The sequence below is a fragment of the Furipterus horrens genome, unplaced genomic scaffold, assembly GCF_987537825.1.
Source record: "Furipterus horrens unplaced genomic scaffold, mFurHor1.1.pri manual_scaffold_3, whole genome shotgun sequence".
Classification (NCBI taxonomy): domain Eukaryota; kingdom Metazoa; phylum Chordata; class Mammalia; order Chiroptera; family Furipteridae; genus Furipterus; species Furipterus horrens.
Window position 1 is genome coordinate 173,830,556 of NW_028327173.1, and position 26,942 is coordinate 173,857,497.

At 36.5% G+C, this 26,942-nt stretch overlaps 1 protein-coding gene and 1 non-coding gene across 7 annotated transcripts in view; one reads left to right on the plus strand and one right to left on the minus strand.

The window, feature by feature from the left end:
- The window catches only part of FERMT2 (FERM domain containing kindlin 2), a 71,201-nt gene that overhangs the window by 39,897 nt on the left and 4,362 nt on the right, over window positions 1-26,942 (minus strand). For all 6 annotated transcript variants that reach the window (XM_090270890.1, XM_090270888.1, XM_090270889.1 and 3 more), the window contains exon 3: window positions 1,964-2,197. In XM_090270890.1, the coding sequence (XP_090127016.1) occupies window positions 1,964-2,197 (234 nt within the window). The remainder of the gene's footprint in view (window positions 1-1,963; window positions 2,198-26,942) is intronic.
- LOC150016771 (U6 spliceosomal RNA) lies at window positions 24,356-24,463 on the plus strand. Its single transcript, XR_016510175.1, has one exon. It is a non-coding gene; the product is annotated as a U6 spliceosomal RNA (small nuclear RNA).

A 26,942-nucleotide genomic window follows, 5' to 3' on the forward strand; every position in this document is an offset into this window, starting at 1 on the left:
AGAGTAGAAGAGAGGGAGAGAAACACTGATGTGTTAGAGATAGATTGATGAGTTGCCTCTCACATGCCATCAATTAGGTACCTGGCCGGCAACCAAGGCATGTACCCTGACTGGGAATAGAACCAGTGACCTTTTGGTTCACAGGCTGGGACTCGATCCACTAAGCCACACTAACCAGGGTTGGAATATTTTTCAGTACTAAAAAGAAATGAGCTATCAAGCCATGAAAAGACATCAAGAAAACTTAAATCCATATTACTAAGTGAAAGAAACCAATATGAAAAGGCTACAAACTCCATGATTCCAAAGGGAAGACATTTTAGAAAAGGCAAAACTATGGAGACAGTAAAGAAATTAGTGGTGCTAAGGACTGGGGGAGAAAGGGAAGAATAGACAGAGCATTAATAAACAGGCAATTCAAAATAGAAGAAACTTAGGTTAGATGGCCAGTAAAGATATAAAAACATACTTTATAAACTAAAATGAAATTGTGTATTTTTTTCACTCAGAGAAGTAAACACTAAAAACTGACAACTCAAGTATTAGTGATGATTTGGAGCGACGGGCTTTCATACACTGCAGGTTGGAATGTAAACTAGTACAACCACTTGGGAGAGCAATTAGATAAACTCTGAAATAAATAATGTGTACACTTAAAACAAAACAATTCTACTTCTTACTTGAACACTCAAGAGAAGTTCCTGCAGTCAAGTTCAGTGGAAGTAACACAGCAATGAAAGTAACATATATTATTTTGGAGTGTATATTTACATAGATATGAATACATGCATATGTATATGTGTATGTGTGTGTATGTATTTTTAAAAGTACTGGGAGGATACACACTACATTTATGATAGTTGCTTTTGAAGAAAATTAAGAGAATGTAACTCAAGAACTTTACCATATTATTTTGACTTAACGAGTTTGGCAAAATGATATCAATTACCTATACTTTTCTGTATCTTAATTTTTCCTTAAAATTCCATTAAACATGAAACCATTATCATTTCAGAGTCATTAGATCAAAATAACAATGTCAATCTAATGTATTTTGACCTAACCTACCAATTTTCAACCTTTTTCATGTCATGGCACACATAATTACCAGAATTCCGTGGCACACCAAAAATATATTTTTTGCTACTCTGACAAAAACAAAAACAACTAGGTATAATTTTGATCCATTCACATTAGACAGCTATTGTTGTGTTGGCTGTTGTCATTCTTTTATTTAACAATATAGGGAAAAGAGGTCAGTGCCCCTAACTAAAGAATGAAGTATTACATGTTTTAGAAGTTCTTGTGGCATTCTGGCTAAAAATCACTGCCCTAATCTATAGCACAATAGAGTTAGATACTAGTGATAAAGACAATATTTACATTTTCTCTGATGATTGAATACTTCTACCAGTCACATGGCATAACTGGGTCAGCCAAAATTAATCCACATCTCATTTTCAAAAAGCATAAATAGAATCACTACAGGAGTGTTCAAATTGTAGACCGGTTAAGGAAGACAACACTCATGGTCATTTCCTTAGAAGCTGTCAGGTCTTTAATTAAGGAAGTGACATAATCTGCCAGAATCGCTAAAATCAAACAAGTGACTTATGTGAAGGAAACACTGCAAACCTACATCCCTCTGAAAATAATACCTATTTCCTTCCTGTTCTCTTCTCCTTCCCATAAAAATAAAGTCATCAAAATGAAGTATTACATAACAATAAATACCTGATATACTTCTGGTAAGGAAAGAATTTCTACTAGAGTCCTCCTGTTCCACCTTAACCCAACGTTTCTCTACTTCAAAGTAATATAAAAACTCTAAAGAATAAAGTAAAAATTTCACATATACATATGAACATAGATAGCTCGCCCCAATCCCTATTCTTGAGATAAGCTAAATGGCAGTCATCAGTCTATTACTCATACTTCCATGAAGAATTTATCTAATACTTACTAAAAGTTTTACAGATGTCAGAAACAGCTTTGAAGACTCTATCAGAAAAATTCACTTTCACTTTCACATACTTCATGTTGGGAAGTTGTAGGCGAAGTAATTTGTGCTGGGGGGTGAACTGAAGCTTAGCATCTGCCTGAATGCCATACTTATCCAAGGTCCAGTGTGTCTTCAGGAGCCATGTTCTCTTCTTTTCCCACCAGAGAGCATGGTCAGACCAATCTTTTTTTACATCTATTAAAAAAAAAAGAATAAACAAAACACTTAAAAGATTACCTTGAGAGAAATTAAAAGCAGAAAATTAAATAATTGGGTATTTAATACAAACAATTAAATACTTAGTGCCTGTTATGTGATAGGTACAAAAGAAACACTAACAGCTGAGGAAACACCCTCCTGCCCTGGGAAGCCAGTATACAAGGTAGCTGAGGCAGAATACCCTGGGCCACTGATAATGCCTAAATTACGTACAATATGGGACCCAGGGATGACAGAGAGTGTTCTATGTAGTCATTCGGAGAACAAAGAGAAACCTGGGGGCAGAAATTTAAAGGACAAACAATGAGGTGGACAACATTTTGATAAAGTAGGTGAGAAGGCTGAGGGTCGTGAGGCTACAGAAGTGCATTGAGATGGGCAAGGAATGGTGAAAAGTAAGACAGGGAACCAGAGTGAATAAAAACCAATAAGCCTAGGTGAAGAAGGCCATGGGGAAGAAATACCCATGAGTAACACTATAGCCTAAGAGAAAAACAAAAACGAACAAAAATAACACCTACATCCCAACCCAAATATTAGTTGTTTGTATGAAAAAAGACATGCAGGTTATGATTATTACAATAGCTTTATTAACTCAAAACAATGTCACGATGGCATAGTAAACCTACTTCTTTCTGTCCATCCCTACATTCCAAGAGAAGTAATTTATAAAGTCATGCCAACTCCCCCACCCCAGTATATTTTGGTACAAGTTTAACAGAAAACATTAATATCTGTTAAACTACTTAACAGCCTTATGCAATTAAATAAAACCAAATAAAGAATGTAATTTACATAAGGTCTGACTACCCTCAGATAAAGCAGATCTTAACAGTAAATTAGCAAAACACACATAAAATCTAATTTCAGCTAGTTTTTAAAGTAGTAATAAAATTGAAAACTTCTTGGATATGTTAAACTATGAGCCAAAAAGGGGGAAAATGATGTTTGTTTGTTTTTTGAAAAAAAAGCCAAACAAAGCCTTCCGGGGGGGGGGCGGGGGGAGCTGAAAAATACTGCCCTTTAAAATAAAAGTGAAAACTACTATCATGATTCTGATACAAAGATCATTTAAATTTAGCTTTAAGAAGAGTTGGTCAACTTTCAGAAAATAAGTTTAAAAGTATATATATACTAATCTGGAACATTTAAAAAATACAACTTGTCTACCCAAAAGTCTCAGGAAGTAAAAGGTCAAATTTCCACATTGATTTTGTACCTACAAACATCTTCTATGATGAAATTTACTTCATATAATTGAATTCCTCAATATGAAAGAAACACATTACAAGTGTAAAAAGACTTTCAATTCTCCACACATTAAAAAAAATTGTTTTTAATCAGTAAGTACTTTACTGGGTGAATTGTAATTACTTGTGATTATATTGCCATTTTTAAATTTTAGTATTTGTTTTGGGAAAGCCCAGTCAATTATGTTAAAGATTGGCTGTAGAAATACATGTAACTGTTATTTTACAACAACTTACCTAGTTGTGACACAATGTCTAGTACCCTGTACCTTAAATCATTTTCCAGCACAGATTTTGTCATCTGTTAGAAACAACAAATCTGATCTGATCTAGCTCACAGAATACTACCAAGGCTGGGATTGTTTCATATATGAGGTAAATGGTCACACATGAGATGGTTTACTTTCCTCTTCAAGAATAGCAAACCCCGTCCCGGCTGGTGTGGCTCAGTGGATAGAGCTCTCACCTAGGAACTGAAAGGTCGCCAGTTTGATTCCCAGTCAGGGCACATGCCTGCATTGCAGTCCAGGTCCTCAGTTGGGGTCATGTGAGGAGCAACCAATCAATGTTTCTCTTCCTCTCTCTCTCCCTCCCTTCCCCTTTCTAAAAATAAATAAAAATAAAATCTTAAAAAAAAGAAAGAAAAAAAAAATAAAGAGCCCAACGCAGAAAAAGATAACTTGCAAAGAACCACATAGAATAAGGCAAAGCTGTACTGCAGTAGGTAGGTATATAATACTTTCTTCCCAACACCTCAGTCCAGTCACTTCTGTGGTACTCTGGTACAAATGACAACCATTAAAGAAGCTACATCATATGTACTCTCAGTGTGGGGAGAAGAGAAGGAAAACGCTATACTCCGTATCCTGATAATGATGAGGATAATAATAATAATAATGGAGGAGGAGGAGGAGGAAGAGGCGGAGGAGGAGGAAGAAGAAGAAGTAGTAGTAGTAGTTGTGGTTGGTAAACACTGAATTAAATCATTTGGGTTCCCCTGAAAGGCAAACCTGAGATAAGAAGTTTGGTAGAAAGTGCTTATTTGGGGAAGGGAGAACCAGGAAGCACACTTGAGGGAGCGGCTTAGAAAAAGTGAGTCGTGGAAAGAAAGTTCTGTTAAGGGCTTATTAAGAGCTGTGGATACTGGAATTCAGTCCTGCTAGAGACCCTTTGAATAATCATGTAGAACATGCCTTAGAATTGACCCACTGAAGAAAACGAAAGCCAGGGTATCTATCCATTTCCTTGGTTAAGGGTTGCTCCCAGGGCCATTAAATTCCTAACACCTCCTGGCTGCCATGCAAAGGGCTGACCATCTACACTCAGGCAGAGCAAACTCCAAGACCTTAGTGCTTAAGCAAAGAAGACCTCAGGATCTGTCCCCTACAGCAGTCAGTGAACTGTGGTGGGGGTGAGGGCCTCCATGGCATCTGTTATAAACTTGAAAGAAATGCTTATTCAGACGGACAAAAAAGTACTCTTTTACAATGGTGTCAGGACAAAAAGCAATATTGTAAAGCCGTAATAAGTCGCAGTCTCAAATGTGGCCCAGCAGGAAGATGCAAAAACACAGAGGCAAAGACATCAACATAAGGAGCTGAGTAACTCTTTGGAATAAGTTACAGGTAAACTTCATGAGGAGGTCACTTGTCACCAACACCAAAAGTTTAAAAACAGCATCTACGATGTGGAGTGTGAAGAGGACTATAGGTCAAGAACTGGATTTCTCAGGTCAAAACTACATGAGGATGCTATTTCTATTCATGGCCCCAAGGTCAAATCCTGCCTTCTGCCTGATTTTGTGTGGCCCCACAGCTAAGAATGGTTTTTTATATTGTAAATGATTTGAGGATGAATTGAGTTCCCTGATCCAATTCCACCATGCAGGAGAGGGGTGTCCCCACACAAACACTTCTCAAGACACCAGCAGGGTGTCCAAGAACTCAACTGAATTCTGACACTATCTACCAGAAGATAGCATCAGATTCCACAGGCTAAGAATTCAATCCTACAAGACCACCCCTTCCCTTCCCCCACCACACACACTTGAAACACTGGATGCAAGCCTGGGTTACCTGTACTTCTGACCTACTGGCTACACATTGGAGGTAGCAATGACCCCCTCCAATTCAAAATGTCAATTGCGAGTCCAGGTTATTACCTGTACTTCTCAACAACTGGCTATATATCAGAGGTTCCTATCACCCCTTCCTCGGGTTTGATAAATTTGTTAGAATGCCTCACAGTACTCAGAGAAACACAGTACTTACTACAATCACTGGCTTATTGTAAAGGACATAACTCTGAAACAGCCAGAGAGAAGAGATGCATAGGGCAAGGTGTATGGGAAGGGGTGCAGAGCTTCCATGCCCTCTACAGGCGTCACTCTCCTTTCATCTCCACATGTTACAATCCGGAAGTCTTCCAAAGCCCATCCTTTCAGACTTTTAGGAATGCTTTATTACATAGTCATGACTGATTAACTCACTGGCCACTGATGACTGATTCAACCTCCTGCCCCTCACCCCTACTGAAGGTCAGGAAGTGAGATGGAAAGTTCCAACCCTTCACTTCCTAAGTTATATAAATGTCAATAATCACTATGATGTACACCTGAAACTAATGTAATATTGTATGTCAAGTATAAGTGAAAAAAATAAATAAAATAAAATTCCAACCCTCTGCATGGTTGGTTCTCCTGGCACCCAGCCACCATCCCTAGGTGCTTTCCAAAGGTCACTTCGTTAACATAACAAAAGACACCTCCCAACACTTAGGAAATTCCAAAAGTTCCAGGAGCTGAGAGCCAGCAATTATGGAAGCCCAAATGTATGTGAGAAATATATTTTGGTCATCCAAATGATTAACTATATATTTCTTATAAATCACAATGCCTCAGGGGATAAAAAAATTAAAAGAATATTATTCATATAATTTTTATATAAAATCCAAATTTAAGTTCCATAAGTTTCATGAAACATGGCTACACTCAACTGTTAACACAGTGTATATGCTGCTTCTGCACTACAACAGCAGAGTAGAGTAGTTGTGACAGAGCCCTAACGACCCACAAAGCTCCAAATATTTACTATCTGGACTTTTACAAAAAAACGTTGCAGGGCCCCTGATTCAATAAAAACTCAATTTTCCATCAATTAGGCTTCAAGCTCTGACCTCAGAAACAGATACCTCCCCTGATGCCCATCTTCCCTTTTAAAGTCTGTCCCTCCTCATCAATTCCATCCTGGTGTTTCACACCAAAGGAGCAGCCACCAATGTCCAGCAAGAATAATGAGACTAATGTGTATACAACCCAGAGGTGTACTAGACACCCTATGAGTGCTGTGTTTACCCACAGAAGGAAAGAGAATCTTACTGACAACACTGGTAAGACTAGTCCTTTTCACCCACACAATATAGGAAAGAAAAATAACACAAAATAAAAGCAGAAACAAAATAACACCAGAAAAGATCAGAAATGCCAACTGGTGCACGTACCAAGAGAGGGAAACAAGGAAAAGCAGGCATTATGACAGCAAAAGAAGCAGACAGTGCTGGAAGATGGAATAGTTAAGACTGTGGGAACCTGTGACATATGTTCAAATAGAATTTTTGGTAGCATTCTTGAAGACTCAAAATGCCAGCAACCTAAACAGCATTTATTACTACTACAGAACAAGAACGGTGTCTGTAAAATATTCATTAATTCAACAAATACCTACTGAACTGGTACTATGTTCCATAGCAGGCACACTGTTCTAGTGCTAGGGAAAGTGATGAGATCAAAACACCGTCATTTTTGAAGAAAGCCAGTATGACTGGAGTGGAAAAGAAAGTAGGAGATGGCATCAGAGAGCAAGGCAGGAGCCTTGCAGGTCAAAGTTGTTTAGATTTTATTACGAGTATGAGAGAAGCCACCAGAGCAGAGGCTTTCAGCCTGTTTAACATTAGAATTACCTGAGCAACTTTCCAAATATGCTAATGCCTGGGACCAGCCCAAACTACTTTGGTTTTAACCAGGGGAATGATAATATGTTTCAAAATCACTGATGATTGTGAAGAATTGAAGGGGCAGGGATATGCATGAGTGAAAATAAGTCCATGCATAAAGTTAAGGTGGGAGTGGAAATGCCCAAAGTTTGAATTACAATGATGGCTGGGCAGTAATAAGGAACATAGACAATTTCCCTATTTTATTATAGAGGGTGCATAAAGATGGTAGATGGGCAGAAAGGGGATGGCGAGTCCAAAGAATATTTTTAATTTTCTTTTTAAGAAGGGAAAGATATTATGGGATTACTTAAATAGTGACTGGAACGATCCTGTGAAGCTTAAAAGATATTTACAATTATCATTCTTTAATGCGACTATCCTTAGCAGAGAGTCACTGTGTCATAGTGTCACTTCAAAACTTTTTAGAGACTTGCCTGAAGTCTCTTCAATCTATGAGACAATGTTTTCCCACCTTTTAGAAAAATCTTTCTTTGGTGCTTTGTATTACACTGTATATCTTATTCTGAAACTAAAACTAGTAGTATCTTCACAGCCAAGTTCCACAAATGGCTCCAGTCAAGATATCCTAGGGAATATACCTATTCTATTCAGAAGAAGCAAAAACAAATTTTATACATTTTCCAAAATCCCAAGCAAAATGTTACACCAACTGAAAATCATTCACCTAGACAAATGTAGAACCAAGTACACATCAAAAATACTTTAACTGCACAAAATGTGTGTATGTGTGTAAAGCAATATATCTTAATGCAATAGTTCCTAAAAGTACTGAAAATTATCTCATATATTACATCACTGCTTGTCTCTACAGTGGCAAGTAAAACCATAGCACACATTGACCTATTTTTCTGGTAACCAGAAGCATAAAAACATGCTCACTTTAAAAGGGACATGGACATCTATAAATAATTATGAATAAATGACAAGCAAAAGAAATTGCTACTGATTAGTAAAATAAGTTTATTTTTCTTGTGTGGTATTAGTATTTGTAAAGGAATAGTTATTAACATTCCTTGCATTTGCATAATATAAAGCTTTGAGGAATGACTGGGTGGCTCAGTTGGTTGGAGTGTTGTCCCTTGTCCCATGCACCAAAAGGTCGTGGTTTTGATTCTCTGTGCTTCCTGGACTCGCATGTCTAATTCCTTTACCAAATTAGGGAAGTTTTCTTTCATTATTTTTTCAAATAGATTTCTAATTTCTTGCTCTTTCTCTTCTCCTTCTGGTAACCCTATGCTGCAAATATTAGAACACTTGAAGTGTCCCAGAGGCTGCTTACACTATCCTAGTTTTTATTTTATTCTTTTTATACTTATTGGTTGTTTTTGCTTCCCTATGTTCCATATCATTGATTTGATTCTCGGCTTCATCCATTCTACTGTTGTTTTCCTGTAAATTGTTTTTTTTTTTCAAATAGTGTATCCTTCGTTTCTGACTGGATCTTTTTTATGCTGTTGAGGTCCTCACTAAGTTCCTTAAGCATTCTTATAACCAGTGTTTTGAATTCTGCATCTGATAAGAGTGCTTATCTCCATTTCATTCCTTTTCTGGAGTTTTGATCTGTTCTTTCATTTGGACCGTGTTTCTTTGTCTCCTGATTTTGGTAGACTCCCTGTCTTGGTAAGCATGGCCTAATGTAGTACGTTTCCTGTAGGTTTCTGCGGCACACCCAAGCTGGGTACTCAAGGTGCGCCCTTCCCGTGGGCTGAGTACACCCTCCTCTTGTAGTTGAGCATTTGTTGCTGTTGGCAGATCAATGGGAAGAATTTACCCAGGCCAGTCAGATGCAAGGATTGGCTGTGACCACTGATAATCAAACTCTGCCCTCCATGGAGGGTCAGCTGTGCAGGGGCAGGGTAGTGGTGCTCCTAGCTGTCCACTGGGTACACAGGCTCTAGGGTTTCCCAGGTGGTGCAGGTCAAGGTCAGCCCCTACCCAGGGCCACCCTGCCTGAGCTATAAAGCAATCTGAGATGGCTCCTACTTGATGGGCTTGGAGATTCCCAGGTGAAGCCAAGCTGTGAATCTAGGCTGGCTGCTGCTAGTGCCTGGCCTGGACCACTTAGCTAGAGGTACAAGGGGTTGGGGGCTCACTAAGGCTGGCTGTTGCTTGTTTGAGAGGAATTAGGAAGTTGTGAAGCAGGAGCCAAAGACCTGCCATTCATGTAGAAAAAGCAGCTTGGGTTGGCCCATAAGTTGGGCGGGACTGAGTCTCTGGGGATCTCTAGGGTGGGGCAAACAGTGTAGCCAGGTTGATGGGAGTCTCAGATATAGCGCAACCCTGCCAGCTCTGTGTCTAACAGGGGAGGGTTCAGAAAAGAGACATTGGCCTCTGCTTGCCTTTCTGTCTGGGAGAAAGCTGTCCGTCAGCTCTTACCTTGATGACAGACACTTCAATTCCTCCCTGTATGCCACTGGTGCCTTTCAAGCTGCTACCCTGCTGCTGGAGCTCAGAGGGAGTGAGTCTAAGTTTGTGTGGAGTCTTTAAGTTTGTGTGTGGGTTCTTTAAGGGGAACATTCTGGAACTCCAGAAGTTTTGTCCCCGCTGGTTTTTGCAGCCAGAAGTTGTGGGGACTTATCTTCCTGCCACTGGAACCCTGGGCTGGGGAGCATGGAGCTCCTCTTTCTGAGATATCCCTCCCAAATTCTTATGCACCACACATGGATGTGGGATCAGCCCATTCCGCATCTCCACCCCTCATATCAGTCTGGATAGATGTGTTTTTTTAATTCTGTAGCTGTCAGACTTCTAGTCTACGCAATTTCTGACGGTTCTAGCTGATGGTTGTTCTATATATTACTTATAATTTTGATGTGGTTGTGCGAGGAGACTAGCTGTATTTACCTATGCTGCCATCCTGACTAGAAGTCTGAAATAACTTTCCATACATATAACTCCCCTCCACATCACAATCTAGGCCCCATACCATGTTCAAAATAAACAAGTATTTCTCCCTTTTCAGAATGGCAGCCTTGGTTTCAAATATACCATTGGACAACTGAATGTAATACTCATACACACACACAAAATTAGCCAGCATTTGTCATGATAGGCGTTAGCAAGCATCACCAGGGTAGACTTGTTTCAATCAGCTTATGAACAATTCAAGAGTAGATCATGCTCAACAACATATTCTAATAGTCAATTTTTCCAATATCATGATTTCCAGTTATACTCCAGGTATTGCGTAACCTTTTATTTGGTATACTGTGATTTTAAATTACCATTTCTAGATTTTCAGAAGCAATCTACCATAAACACAAACATTTTCAGGAAGAAAAAACTGAAAGGGAAACTGTAGTATTATGAAGTCATTGTTTATTTTCTTTCTTTGGGGAAGAAAAGAAGGGATTTCATTATTTATTTATAAATTTAGCCTGTTTAGTAATTTTTAGAAGTCAAGAATTACTTAGATTATGGTGTAATATAGAAGACAAGGGTTCATTTTTCAAAACATTTTGCTGGTATTCTGGAAAGAACTATTCCTGTGTTCCTCCCTTACTTAACAGAGCCACTCATGCTGTGTGCTCTGTTGCACAAAAAATAGTATCTGACAGGCACTCAAATTCATATAAAATTGCAAATGGCTAAAACATTAACTGAATCAATAAAAATCTCCTCCCTTGACTATAACAGAATGCTCCTCAAATTCAAGTGGTTATATATTTATTCTACAGAGATATCATGTGCATGTTCTAAGAAACAGAAGAAGGCTTAGTATTTCATAATTGGGGGCTGAGTATAAAAATATTGCTTATTCTACCAAATGGCTTTTGGAATCACAGCATTCACCTGCTCCATGAGTCACAGAAAAAACCCAAATATTTCAAAAAACTTTCTCTACTATAGAGAAAATATTATATGCCCCTCTTTATGCAATGACAGCTAGCTTACACTCTAGAAAACGTGAGCATGAAGAAAGGAACACACCAGCGATTTTCAACCGGTGTGCCACAAGAATTTTTAAAACCTGCAATACCTAATTATTTAGTCAGGAGCACTGACCTCTCTTCCTTAGACTGTTAAGTAAAAAATTAACAACAGCCAACACAACAATAGCCTTCCAGTGTGAATTAATCAAAATTATGCAATTTTTTTGGTCAGATCAGCAAAAAATATTTTTTTTTGGTGTGCCACAGAATTTTAGTAATTAGTTTATTTGTGCCATGACATAAAAAAGGTTGAAAATCGCTGAAATGCAGTATTGATAACACCTTATTTAATCTTTTCTTAATAGGGCTACCAATTATTAGTTGAGTGTTTTGATATGAGGTTTTAAAATGCAATTTTTTTGCTATTGTTTAAATAAAGTTTTGTTTAAAAAGCCAAGAAAATGGAAACGAAAGTTAACCAAATAACTTTTTTCTTAAGTACCCATCCTTTTTTCTTGTTGACACTATTACAGATGTCTCCACTCCCCTCTCCTTTACACACCTCCATCCAGCCCCCACCCCCCTTCCCTCTGGCCATCACCACACTGCTGTCTGTGTCTGTCTAGTGGGTTATGCATATATGCCTTTTGCCTAACCTCTTCACGTTCTTTTATACTGTCCCTCACTCTTCTGACAGCTTTCAGTTTTTAAAATAAGTAACTCATTAGTAACTCTCTGAAATGAAGAGAAGACAAGATGCTGCTTTTAAGTGGCTTATATTTTTAGTTGCACATTTAAAAAGAGAGTATTAATTCAAGAAGGAAATGCAAATTTTGTTTGGCATTCTCTTAACCTCCATAATCCAAGAGCAAAGTTTATATTACTTTAAATAATATTTGGTAAGGCAACATTACATTTAATAAGTTAAGTGCATAGGAGCTTTCTGGGCACATGCCTCATTTTTTAATTTTGCTAACATTGTTGACACTTTCTGCTGTTTCCTTTTATGAGCCTCTTGAACCACAAATTAGGTAGTGTAACTATTACCATATTCAAGAGCTTTTAGCCTGTCTTTACTGATGGTAAAGAAACTTCAATCCTAGAGCTCTAGTAACAACACGACTAAGCAGCTGGTCTGACACTACTGGCAAGCGAGTCATGCATACTGACCAGATCAGATATCATTGGCCAGTGTCCTCCTGACCTCCAAAACAAGAACTTTCGAACTCCTCCCCCGACTTCTCATACTATTTACCTATACCAGCTAATCACTCTGTCTACCAAACGCAGAGGATTTTTTCCTCCTTCATTCCACAACTAGACAGGTTGTACCAATTACGCTAAATTTATGGTCAACAGGATCCAAGATACCAGTGAGCCATCCCACTATGTTCCTTCTACCTACCACTGTATTTCAAACTTCTCAACTCTCCGCAAACTCTTGAGTATCTTCCTTAGTAGACAACCCTGGATTCTACCTCAGAAAACACAGAAGCCATCAGATTGGAACAATTTCACACACATGCCAACCAAAATCTACAAAATCCATCTTTACCCTAACGGGTCTTCCTGCCTTTTATAGAAGAAGCATCTCTCTTCCCCTTCATCTGAAATCAATCCTACCTGTGCTCTGCTGCCCTTCCCACCTTCTAGGAACCATGCACTTCTCTCCTTACACTGGCTCCCTGGATATCTCAACCATTCCCATGGCTTTAAATGGCACATTATCTTCCTAATTTTTATCTCCAGCTTAACCTTCGGCTTAGAGCACCTGCTTGTTTGTACACCCCACTATCTATCCCATGCCCTGGATGTCTCACAGGCACCTCAAACTTAGTATCTCCAAACTTAGCCCAATTTTTTCCCATCCCTACTGTTAAAAAAAAAAAAGCACTAACCATCAACCCAGTTGCTCAAATGAGAAATCTAAAAGTAATGGATAATGGGGCATTCTCTTTCCTGTATTCCCCACATTTTCCAACAAGCCCTTCAGTTCAAATTCCAAAAATCTCCACTTCAGTCTCCACTAGCACCACCCTATTTCAGGCCACCATCATCTTTTCCAATGACTATAGCAGCAGCCTCCTAACTGGGCTCCCTGATTCCATCCTGTACTTCCCACACAACAGCCAAGGTGATCTATTCAATACTTTCATGTCATTCCTTTGCTAAAAATACTTTAACAGCTTCCAGCTGCACTTGGAATAAAATCCAAATGCCTATCATTGCCTATAAAGCCCCATACAATATGGCCCATTTACTTCTCTGAATCGATCCTGTGCTCCTCTTTTTCTGCTTCAGCCATACTTGCTGCCTACTATTCCAAGAACTAAGAAGTAAGCCCTTTCCTGCCTCAGTGGCTTTGAACATGCTATTCTACTTTGAATGTCTAATTCCCTCTCACCTTTCAAATTTTAGTTTAACTTTCATGTTAACCATCTAGCAAAGATAAGCTCTCCTATGTCCCTCATTAACCTCTATTTCAGTACACTGTGGTATCACTTATTAACATTTGTATTCATCTTGAAAATTTGTATTCATTTTGTTTGTTCATAGGAGGGGAAGTGTCTTTCTTCCCTAATAGATTATAAACTCTGAGAAGACAAGGACAATGTCTATTTAGATCACCATTACAGAGAATGGGGAAAAAGTAGGTTTACAGTTGTGAGTACACAAAACAGTTTATTCTTGTATTATTGTTTATTTATTATTGCATTACTTTCCATACAAATAACTATAAACCTACTTTTGCCCCACCCTGTATTTCCAGCAGCTAGCTCAGTGCCTGGCCTATAATATCTGATAAATGAATGAAGCCTCATATGGATAATGTTAAAGATACTTCATTAGTAAGAAAACATTAACCTCAACAAGGAAATTATTCTTAAGTCACCAAGAAAAATAATACATAAGATTTGTTAATTTAATTGTATATTTAAAAATCCATTTTATCTTCTTCAAACTCAGAATTAAAACATGCTTCTGTACTAGCTAGAAATTTGGCAGAGATTCTCCTAAACAATGGGGAATCTAACTGAACTGACTTCCTCCTTTCTCATCTCTTAAAAGGATGAATTCCTTTGCTGAAGACAATCCCTACTGTGCAAAATGATAATGTTCCAAACATTCAGTTGTTCGTTTTAGAATTCTGATTCACCACAGAGAAACATTATAAACAATATATTCCAAATCCGACTAGAACCCAATCTAAAACAACCCAAATACATTACTAGTAAAATTAAACTATACTAATCAGAAGGCTTTTTGCGATTAAAAGCTTCAACTTGAGATATAAGAACTCTAGCGGTGGCACCTGCAGTGCTGCAGTGTGGATTCAGGGGAAAAAAGGGAATGTTGTTGGTAAATTGTGAGGGACACAAGGACTTCCTGCTAAAGACAGACAAATGGCTACTTCCCAGGCATCTTTCCACAAACTCCAAGGTTAACCTGCCTCCTTCCTTCCTTTTTGCCAGCTACAATTTGCTGTCTTGGGCCAAGGTTTCTTTCCTTTACTAAGCTACAGGCAACAGAAAAGTTTTAGCTTCTGTTTTCCTTTTCAATTCCTAAAACAATCAAATCTTCTAATGTTTCTAATGAGCTATTATTGCCAATAATGTGTAAAGAAAGAATCTACAAGTAAAATTAGTGCTTAAATGAGTTTTAAAAATTAACTCTATCATGTTATCCCTAATATTTCCTGAAATTTAAAGGACATTAAATAATAATTTCACTACAAAATCACAATCTTTTTTTCTTAAAAACTCCTTACTCTCCAGTCTTCTGCTCTCTCTACTCACAAACTCCTTTTCATTTCAGACTTGAGAAAGCTGAGGACCCCCTTCCCATGCTTTCAAAATGTGCACTCTTGTTCTTCTTTCTTTATCAGGGAAAGAGGAGGTAAAACAGATGAAGTGTGTGCTCTTCTGATACACAATCAATAAATGAATTAATAAACATTTCCCAAGTACCTACCATATGCCAGACACGAAGCTAGGCCATAGGAATATAAAATTAGTAAGAATTCCATGGTGGAGGCGTTTATAGTCCAAGTGAAGGACACAGAAAAGTAAAATGAGCTAAACAGGTAAAAGGACAAAATGCCACAGGAGCAACCAACTTTTTTTTTTTTTTTGGCTTAAAACAGAAATTTATTTTTGGCAAATAATTCTGGAGTCTAGAAATCTGAAATCAAGGTTTTAGCAGGTCACTGCACCCTCTGAGACTCTGGGAAGAGCCCTTCCTTACCTCTTTCTAGCTTCTGGTGGTAGCTGTCAATCCTGGTGTTCCTTGGTTTATAGCTGTGTACCTCCAATCCCTGCCTCCAGCTTCGCCTGGCAATCTTCCCTAGCAACCAACTTTAAATGTGAAAGATTAATTAGGCTCTGAAGAATACGGGACATTTTACCTGAGTCTTAAGAGATGGAGGGGTTCCAACATGTGCTAAGAGTGACTGTTCTGTAGAAAATGCAGGCTCTTGATCAGATTGTTTTATGAAGTTAATTATGATGGGATCACAGAGAATGAGTCAGAAAAAGGAAGAGCCTAGCAGCAAGAAGAGTACTGCAATTTTCTGTGAGCTGAACCTGGCCTAAGGCAGAAGCTGAAGAGAGGAAGCCAAATAGGAGAGACACATCTAAGTTAGAATCAGAGGTTTTAATGATATTGATTACAGAGGAGAGAGGACAGCTGGGAGGGGAAGAGGAAAGCTAGAAAGTTCCTAGCTTGAGAATTAAATGGATAATAACAATAGCATTAAGATTTATTAACCATTTGGTATGCATTTAACATATTCTCACAAAAATACTAAGCAGCAAATACTATTATAATCCCTGTTTTAGAGATGAGAAAACCAAAAGACAGAAGTTGTGTAACTTGGCCAAAGGATAAAGCTAGTATATATAGAAGTTAGGATTTGAATCAGATCAATGTGACTTCAGAAGTGGTATTCTTTTTTTAAAAAATAATTTATTTATTTGTTTGTTTATTTATTTTATTTTTAGAGAGAGGGGAAAGGAGATAGAGAGGGAGAGAGACATCACTGTGTGGTTGCCTTTCACTCGCGCCCCCAACTGGGGACCTGACGTGCAACCTAGTCATGTGCCCTGACTGGGAATCAAACCAGTGACACTTGGCTCTTAGGCCACCGCTCAATCCACTGAGCCATAGCAGCCAGGGCTAGAAGTAGCATTCTTAAATAACAATCCATTAACTAAGGTAAAGTTATTCAGAAGAGAAGCAGGTTTGGACAAGATGAATATGAGGACAAAGGACTAATGTTAAGATTCATATAGTAAAATCTTGATGATTATCCTGCACATTTCTTATAGGAAATTGGTATTTAGGAGTGATAAAGAAGATATAGACTGTACATCTACAGGAAGGTAAAGAGATTATTAAATAAAGTGGAAATACCCTGTCTTGTCATGGGGACCAATGAGCAACAGAAATGAGATATGCATTACATGGGGACTGTATTTACTTCCTTCCCTCCTTTAATAAGGCACCTTTCCTACCTCAGAGCTATGTGACCTGCAATGGAAAAGAGGACTATAGTGGGGGAGATTTCAATCTTGAAGGCAAAGGTCTGCAGCAGAGTAAAATTCTAGTGGAAGTTTCAACAAACTTTTAAGGCTTCAATGAATACCTAAAGCAGATGGATTGACCAATTAGGCAAAACATTTAGAAAATAAACTTCTGATAAAAGTTGGCAAATCGATATTTCTTGACATAGCTAACTGAATATCAAGGAAATCACTCGTCAAAACAAAATTATCTTTTGAAGTTATTTACAAACCCCAAATAATAATGACTATCAATTTCAATTTAATATTTTATACTACAAAATATACTAACTCAAGTAGTTAAGAAGTGTTATCAGATCACATAAACTATGCATGCAATTACAGAATGCATACAAATTCAAAGGGTGCCGATTATTCATTTCCAGAGGGTGGGTAACTTTCTATCCAATCCTGAAGGCTTAATACTTATTTGGTTCAACTTGGCTTAGCTCCTAGAAGACTGGACTCAGAGTCCATAAAATGTCAACATCTGGCAAATTCTGAAAGTAATGTCAGGGCTGAATTCATTCATTAATGCTTGACTCATAAGTGCTAACAGGATTTGTCTTTTAAAGGTGATCAAAGGCACATATTCAATGGTTCAAAAAAGAAGTAACTTAGTAAGAATACTTTATTGCCTTTGATATTTTAAATATCAAATTACTAACAAATCCTAATACAGGACTGGGGTGTAAACTACTGGAAAAAACATTTCTTGGAACCCAAGAAGCTTATTATTGCTTGTATCTTCTGTTACTGACTTATACTGTACCTGAGGGACTTCAAATTTAAAAAATCTGACATCTCTCCCCGTTTAAATTCTTTCAATGGCCATCTCATAGTTGTTATTACACAATCTTTTAAACGTGATTTACAAAGCACTTTAAGTCCTTGCTCATTTCTTATGCCTGTCCAGCCACTGGTTCCCTAGGATGGCTCCTCCATCATTAGACTTCTTTCAGTTCTTCAAACAGCCACCTTCCGTGGCTTCACCTCTCATCTGGACTTCTTATCTTCTCCCAACCTATTGTTTTTCAATCCTATTTCACCACGCTTAACATCCACTCTTCTAATTCCTAGTCCATCTTCAGTTTTCGGCTTCTAGATAATTGCCTCCAAAAATCCTTCCCTTACATACTAGGTCAGGTTCCTGGGTACATAGTCCCATAACTATTTCAATCTTCATAACACTCATCACACTATAGTAATGAATTATTTAAAGATTTTCTTGCCCCTAAGACTTCAAGTTGAGTGAGGCTACAGAATGAGTTAATTTTGTTCATGTCTTATCTCTCCTATTCATAGTATAGTGTCAAGCATTCGGTAGGTTCTCATTTAAAATATTAAGTGGGTGAGTGAAGGAATAACAGCATATAATTTCCCCACTTAACCAAATCTTTCCTCTCTGTAATCTTATCTTCTACTTCTCTAGCTAGTCCAATACATCATAAACACGCAATCTTCAACCTGGAATGCCTCTCTTCCTAACTTTTCACCCTGAATCTCCTTCAAATAAGGCCAGTCATTGATCATGCTTCTAAATCTCCATAATCTTCCTGTACCACTCACTTGGCACTTCACAACCTGACCATCAACTCAAAACAATCTTCTGTTTTAATTTTGGTACTAGAAAACTGCTCACATTTTGAGTGAGTACTATGTCCCGTTAACTAATGTAATGTTTGGCCCTCCACAAATGTTTGTTTCTGCTACTGATAAGGTCAAGTTCATCTGCTGCTACTGATGAAAATACCATAGAAGTCTCATGCTATATACCTCTATAACCCATCAAAAATAGTGAGTGGCCTTTACCAGTGTGGCTCACTTGGTTGCAGTGTCATCCCGTAAAACAAAATATTGCAAGTTCAGTTCATGGTCAGGACACAAGCCTTAGGCTGAGTGTTTGGTCCTCCGTCTGGGAGTGTATCACAACCGACTAATGTTTCCATCCCTCTCTCTCTCTCTCTCTCCCCACCCCCTTCTCTAAACTCAGAAAGCATGTCTTTGGGTGAGGATAAAAAGATTAAGAGCGAGCGTATAATATTATCTTTATGCAGGAACATTTACACATGAATGTTCCATCTCACACTAAAGTCCCTCTCTTTCCTAGTCTAAGTTCTTTAAGGCATTTCTTTCCCCCAAACTCATAAGATATTTAATAGTGAGATATCCCAGAAGTCCATTAGGATCTCAATAAAACAATAAGAATTATTGTACTTACTATGTACCAAGCATATATGTATAGTCATTTAATCCTTACAACAACTCTGTGAGGTAAATATATTATTATCCCCATTTTACTTATAAGAAAAGTAAGTCACAATAATGTTAAATAACTTGGCACAAGGTTATAAAGCTTATAGGTAGCAAAGACAGTATTCAAACCCAGGCAGTCGGGCTTTAGAGAACATATTCAGACACTCTGGAACAATTATACAAAATTTATAAAACCAAGAAAGTAAGAAGGGGTTTCTGGTTAAATACTACATAAATACAATGAAAATAAATTAATTACATAAACTACTTCAATCTACAAATCAAGTTTGTTTTAGGCTTACACAGTATTTGAAGGGTAAATGAGAATAACATTTTACTGAGCTCCAACTATATTCCCTCTACTAATTGCCAGGGATTCTGTTACTCCTTTTAATACCATACTTAGCTCTTACAGTAACTTCAAATAACATGTAAGTAAACTAAGGTTAAGTAAGATTTAAATATCAGGAGATGTTAAAAAAATATGCTGAGGTCATATATAACTATTAATTGGCCAGGCCATGTCTTAGACTAAGTTCTTAAACACTAACAAAGTTCACTTTTTAAAAACAAGAATATTAAATTTATTGAAAATACTCTCCATTTTAGCATAGTTATCTATTATTTTATACATATATAGATGCATAAAATACTATCATACTGTTTTTATAATACTATTGATAGTGATTACAAGGTGGCACAATAAAGGTGAAATACTTAATTCCTAATACTGTAAAGAACAACTATTTGGCATACCTTTATAAAAGATACATTCTCAATTTTTTATAAAATTATCACACTAGCTTAGTAAAAGGGGAAAACATAAATACCACTAAACAGCCTGGACTGCAATCGCCACCATCATCATCATCACAGCTACATTACACAGCCACTCCAAATACTTCAGTACTTACGAATTTAATCCTTATAATAACCCTATGATAAAGTTATAATTATTATCCCCATTTTACAGGTGAGAAACCAGAGGCACAGACAAGTAGGGCACACTGCCCAAAACTGTACAGCCAGAGTCCGGTGAAGTCAGGACTATGACACAAGCAGGCTGCCCTTCCCCAAGGCCATGCTCTACAACAAGAATACTCTATCACAGCAACAAAATTCATCAACACCTTGCATAAAACTTTTAAAATTGATACAGGAATTCTTTGCCTTTTTTCAAGTTATTTTTAATTTCGAAGTTCATCAAATTCTTAAATCTGAATTTATGTAACTACATTAAGGGACAGTAAGCTGGGAGGCACTTATCCAATAGACATCATCTACAATCAATAATGCTGGCACTTTATTGGTGTTTTATTCATAACCCTGAGTGTTCCATTAAGGAAAAGAAATCAAAAACCGTCATTACACTGATGCCTTAAAATTACACTTGATCTTTAAAGTAACTGATGTAATTTTCAGTTACAGCATAATATAAAAATAACTTAGTTAAATATATGAGAAAAGATTGACTACAGACTCTAAGGCAGATGTCACCTTCCCTGGGCTAGAGGCTATTAGCTCCCAAGCACGAAAACTGTGGAAGTCTCCCAAGGATATACTGAACCTGGCTTGTCCTTCTACAAGTAGAAGTAAATAATAAGTCTGAAAACTGAATCATGAAGGGAAAGGAAATCCGAATATAAACCTCACATTTTAATCCTTTACTGCTTATTTTCTTCTCTCAAATACACTAATTCAATGAGAAGCAAAATTGAAATTGAGAGAAAATAGCAGAAGATTAAAATTTCAAAACATTTTACCAGTATAACATTCTCAAATGAAGGAAAATAGACCAGGATTTGTATAATGACCCTTTTATCCACAATGGTATTGTTTTAGAATAGTATTATCTAGTTTAGAGTTACCATACCTGAAAAAACAATTTTAAAGAACTCTTAATACATTACAAAGTGAAGGGAACAAATTTAATTGAAGGCTTATTCTTTGTTTACCTATACTGTACAAATAAAAAAACCCTGAGATTCTAAATACTGAAAACCCTCACTTTAAAAAGAAAAATCAGGACTGGAACCCAGACTGACTTCTTTCTATAACATTAATATCTGAAATGTTTCTTTGATTATTTAAAGATGCTTCACTATCAGTCCATTTTTATGACTTAAGTTTTAATTATCTAAATTTCCTAGTAGATGATAAATTTTCACTGTACTATTATTTTATAGCTCAGATTCTAACAAATTAAAATAGTAAATTGCACAATTATTTCCTCTCTGATATATAACTGCTACTATACCTCATATATTCCTCCTTTAACATATAAAAGTAAACAGAAGCTATACAAGTTATGGAACAAAATTTTTGTAGCCTTAACTAGGCAGATTTCTTACATACGGCAATTTTTTTAAAAAGCTCAATCCAGAAAAAAAAAAAATTGATAAAATGGACTTTATGAAAATTAAAAACTCTTGTTTTTTGAAAGATACTGTGTTAACCCTGGCTGGAGTGGATCAGTTGGTAGGGCATCATCCTGCAAACCAAAAGGTCGCTGGTTCGATTCCTGGTCAGGGCACATGCCTGGGTTGCAGGTTCGGTCCCCAGTCGGGGCATGTGCAAGAGGCAACCGTTGATGTTTGTCTGTCACATGGATGTTTCTCTCCCTCTTTCTCCCTCCCTTCCCCTCTCTCCCTAGAATGAATAAAAGAAAGAAAAATAAGTAAATAAATAAATGATACTGTGTTAAAAATGAAAAGACAAGCCATAGACTAGGAGGAAATATTGCAAAACACATTATCTGATAAAGAACATGTATCTATAATACATAAAAAAATCTTAAAACTCAATTAGAAAAACACAGTTTTTTAAAAGATTTTATTTATTTTTAGAGGGAAAGGCCCCCCAGGGGGAAAGAGAGGGAGAGAAACAGATGTGAGAAATATCGATAGGTTGCCTCTCAACACAATCCCCAACTGGGGACCAAACCACAATCCAGGCATGTGCCCTGACTGGGAATCGAACTGGCAAACCACAATCCAGGCATGTGCCCTGACTGGGAATCGAACTGGCAAACCACAATCCAGGCATGTGCCCTGACTGGGAATCGAACCGGCAAACCTTCCCTTTGCAGGACAACACTGAACCAACTAAGCCACAATGGTCAGGTTAGAAAAAGAAAAATAAAAAAGGCGAAAGATATAAAGACACTTTACTAAGATATACCTGACAATACCAAATGCTGGAAGAGGACTCAGAGCAACTGGAATTATAATTTTCTTTTAGTTCTCATACAGTGCTGATAGGCATACAAAATGATGTGGCCACTTTGGAAAAGTTTGGCAGTTTCTTATAAATTTAAGTATATATTTAGGACACGACCCAAGAATCCCACTCCTAGGTAGGTATCCCAGAGAAATGAAAATATATATTTACACAAATATTTACAGCAGCCCTGTTCATAATCTCCAAAAAATAGAAACAACACATATGTTCTTCAACTGATGAATAAATATGATACACATCTATATAATCAACTATTACTCAACAATTCAAAAAAAACAAAACTGATACATATACAAATGGATCTAAAATTATTATGCTGCCCTGGACGAGTGGCTCAGTTGATTGGGACATCATTCTGTACACCAAAAAGGTTGTGGGTTCAACACTCAGTTGAGGTGCATATGGGAGGCAATCAATGTTTCTCACATCTATGTCTGTGTCTCTGTGTGTCTCTCTCTCCTCCCACTTCCTTTCCCTTTAAAATCAATAATCATATCCTTGGGTAAGAATTACAAAGTAAATATATAAAAATCAATAAAAATAAAATTATGCTAAAAATTTTTTTAATTATTTATTTATTTGTTTGCTTATTTATTTATTTCATTTTTAGAGAGCGGGGGAAGGAGAAAGAGAAGGAGAGAAACATCACGGTGTGGTTGCCTCTCACTCGTGCCCCCAACTGGGGACCTGACGTGCAACCTAGTAATGTGCCCTGACTGAGAATCAAACCAGCGACACTTGGCTCGCAGGCTGATGCTCAATCCACTGAGCTAGCAGCCAGGGCTAAAAATTTTTAAGTAAAATAAAATGTATTGTGCTAAGTGAAAGAAACAAGACTGAAGGCTACATATTTTATGGTTCCATTTATACAACATTCTAGAAAAAGCAAACTATCAGTTTTCAGGAGCTGGAGTGGAGGGGATGGGCTGATTATAAAGTAACAAGGAAACTTTTTGGAGGGTTGGGAAAGTTCTATATCTTGATTATGGTAGTCTAACATACAATGCATTGATCAAAACTCAACACATTATATTAAAGAGAATAAATTTTGCTGTATGTAAATTATGTTTTAGTAAGCTTGACATTAAGAAAAAACTAACATAAAAAAATGCAATAATTATGCAAGTAATTTGTTAGGAATGGATTATAATGGCTATAAATTTGTAACCACAAATCCAAGTGTAAAAGGCCGTATCTCAAAAAAAGTTTTAAAAGATTAATTTAAAATATTCTTTTGGATTATGTTTACCTCACACTGGTATGTTTTGTAACATACTATAGCAATGGCATTATAATTTTTATTTCAATAAAATAATTAAATAAAAACGTTCACTAATTTCTAAATGCACTCAATGTTTTCATGTTCCAAGAAACATGCTTTCGCGTTTCATATCTTTGTTATAACTGAATACAAAATACTGTTCTTATAAAACTGTATTAAGGAAAAATTAATTTACTACTGAAGCCTTCATAGTTACATGTTTTTCTAACCTCCAAGATACCACCATCCACTTACTGCTCCATTCCATTTCAGAAATTTCATGAAAACAGTAATGTAGCTCTTTGCTACATTACACTGGCAGATGTGTTTGCAAATGAGAGGAAGGGTAGAATTATAGTTATTTTTCTTGTTATCTAGCAGGTAAGAACACAGAGCAGTACAAACTAAGCTCCTGAGGAATATAGTTCCTCACCAGTAAAGCTGGAACCTATTAAAATTAAATAGTCTAGATTACATTTTAACTCTTTCCCTTTTCTCCAGTCCAGTATACTCAAGAGACTTTCAATGCTACTTAGAAAAGAGCCATTATCATTTTTATATACACTAATAGTTTATATAATACATTTCCACATATATTATCTCTTTTAATTCTCACCAAAACCTATGAGAAAGTTTGTTTTTCTTTAATTTCCATTTTAGAAATGTCAAAACTCATTCAGGTGCTCACTTTAGCAGCATGTATAACTAAAATTAGAATGATACAGAGAAGATTAGCATGTCCCCTAAGCAAGGCTGACATGCAAATTGGTGATGCTTTCCATATTTTTAACACAATATCCAGATGTATTATAAAATTGAACACCTGAAACCTATGTAATTTTATTAACTAATGTCACCCCAATAAATTCAATAAAAAAATAAATAAAATAAAAACCCATTCAAAGGTTGAATTAGTTGTCCATAGATCATACCAATAGCGGCAGGGCCTGAATGTTGTTTCTTACTATTCTGTGTAATCCATTATCATCTACTGTAGCCTGAAGACAGCCAACATGGAAAATCTACACCAAATGATGGCTAAAAATATTATTTTCAGTAACTTACCTAACAGTAAACCAAAAACAAGTTTGAACTTTAAAGACAAAAGTATACGAAAATGAACCTATACAATATCATTCTGAAGTAAAATTTGCAACAATAGTCTTAAAAGGTGAAAGTGTCTTGAAAGACAAAGGCTAAGGAACTGTTCTATGGAGTGATTATAAAGTCTGGAAACAGGTACTATTTATTACTTTACATGTAGCTTAATGTAATTTTAATAAACCATTTATTATACATTCTCCTGTGGTCCAAACTTATTCTGTATATTTAAGGACCCTAAAAGGCCAATTCAGTTAAACTCAATGTGGAATGAGATCCTGAATGGAAAAAAACAAAGACCATTACTAGAACAATTTGCAAATTTGAATATAGATACATAGTAGACAATAATATCGATTCAATGTTAAGTTTCCTAGCTTTGATCATTGCACTGTAATGTTTCAGAGAAAGTCCTTGTTCTTAGGTGATACATATTTCAAACATCTAGGTATGAAGGGTTATGATATCTGCAACTTAACACATTGCATATGGGGTGGTGAGAATTCTCGTCATTTCTAAAAGGCATTTAAATTCCCCGGTACGCCACATGTTAAGTGGTTCAAAAGTATGTGTGTGCACGTGCGTGCACACAGAGAAATCAAATGCCAAAATGCTAACTGGTGATCCACATAAAGATTATACAATGTTTACTACTACTATTCTTGACCTTAGACTAAGTTTGAAATTTCAAAAAAGTCAGATAAAAGGTAAAACTTTAAATTATTTTTCAATTTTCTTCAACAGGTATTGGATATTTCCAACAAGATCATTTGTAAGAAGTTGCATAACCAAACATACATTCTTTTTAGTGCCTCTATAAATATAAGTTCACTCTAGCTGGAATCAAATAATGTTTGCTGATTAAAAAAAAAAAAAAGAAGTGTAAAACATGGTAGCAAAAAGCACAAAATGTATACAATAGCTCACACTTAATTAGGTGATAATGAGAATTTTAGTAAAATTTACATACTGTCCTCTATTTTTCAGGAGCTTAAAACTTGCTAAGAAATAATGTCCAGTTCCTATGCATCATGAACAGTATTCTCAACCCTGAGTAAACTTGCTATCAAATAGTGTATATATAACTAAAGTTCAGTTCATTTTAATATATAGTATCACCATTTTATGTTTATCTCACTTTAATCCAAGATTTAAAAAAGTTTTAATTCATAGTGAAATCTTCATATATTTCACTGTGAATGCAGTGAGATTGTGTCATATAGACATTTTATTTCCATGAATTCAACCATAAGCCCTCAGGGGAAAAAAACAGGATTTCAACCTCATAAGACACCATTCTGCTACATAACCATGCCTTCCCCAAGGAGCAGCACTAATAAGCACAAGTATGAGAAGGGAGCTGTCCAGTTACCTATGCCTGTCTCCCTGTGTGAATCTTGCCAAACTCTAATCCTAGTATTTAAAGTATTTCTGTGTAACAAAGACCCTAACACAAGCCAACTTCATCTGGTGCTAAACTAAGGAAATTTTTGTTATTTCTAAAGTAAAACTAGCTATTCTGCCCTTCTGTGAGACAGACAGAATGTATACCATACTTCAAGATCACTTTAAGATATTTTTAAGAATAATTCATACTAAAATGTCTTTTTATGATCGTGTGTGATAACGTCACAACCTAACTACTGTAACATAGAATTCCAACATAAATGTACTCATTTCATTATGGCAAGAGCATAACACACTTTAAAGCAAGGACTACTTCTTTCTAAATCTACATTCAGAAATGAAATCGATTGCTCAAAATTGTGTAAGTCAAGTCCATACATTATTTATAGTTATTCTTGAGTCATCCAACTTACATATTTCCCTCTGGATTATTATTTAACCTGACCCAAGGAAATTTCTACATTTTTCCTACTCATAATCAGAATGAGAAGGTAGTTAAGAAATCACATAGTCTATTCTTCCCTCCAAGCTCATTGAGTTGGTTGGGAGACTTCCATTCAGTGAGTTTCATGTTACAAAAAATTCTTTGTTCTTCAACTAAAATGAATTTTTATAGAAAGGTAAAAATTTAATTGTACACAGAAGATTTAAAAGGACAATTTTTATAAAGTGATTACTAAACTGCACTGAAACAAAGTATCTCTTTGGAATTTAGAATCCTCAATCCTGACTAAGCTCTAAATCCGTGGAGAACAGTTT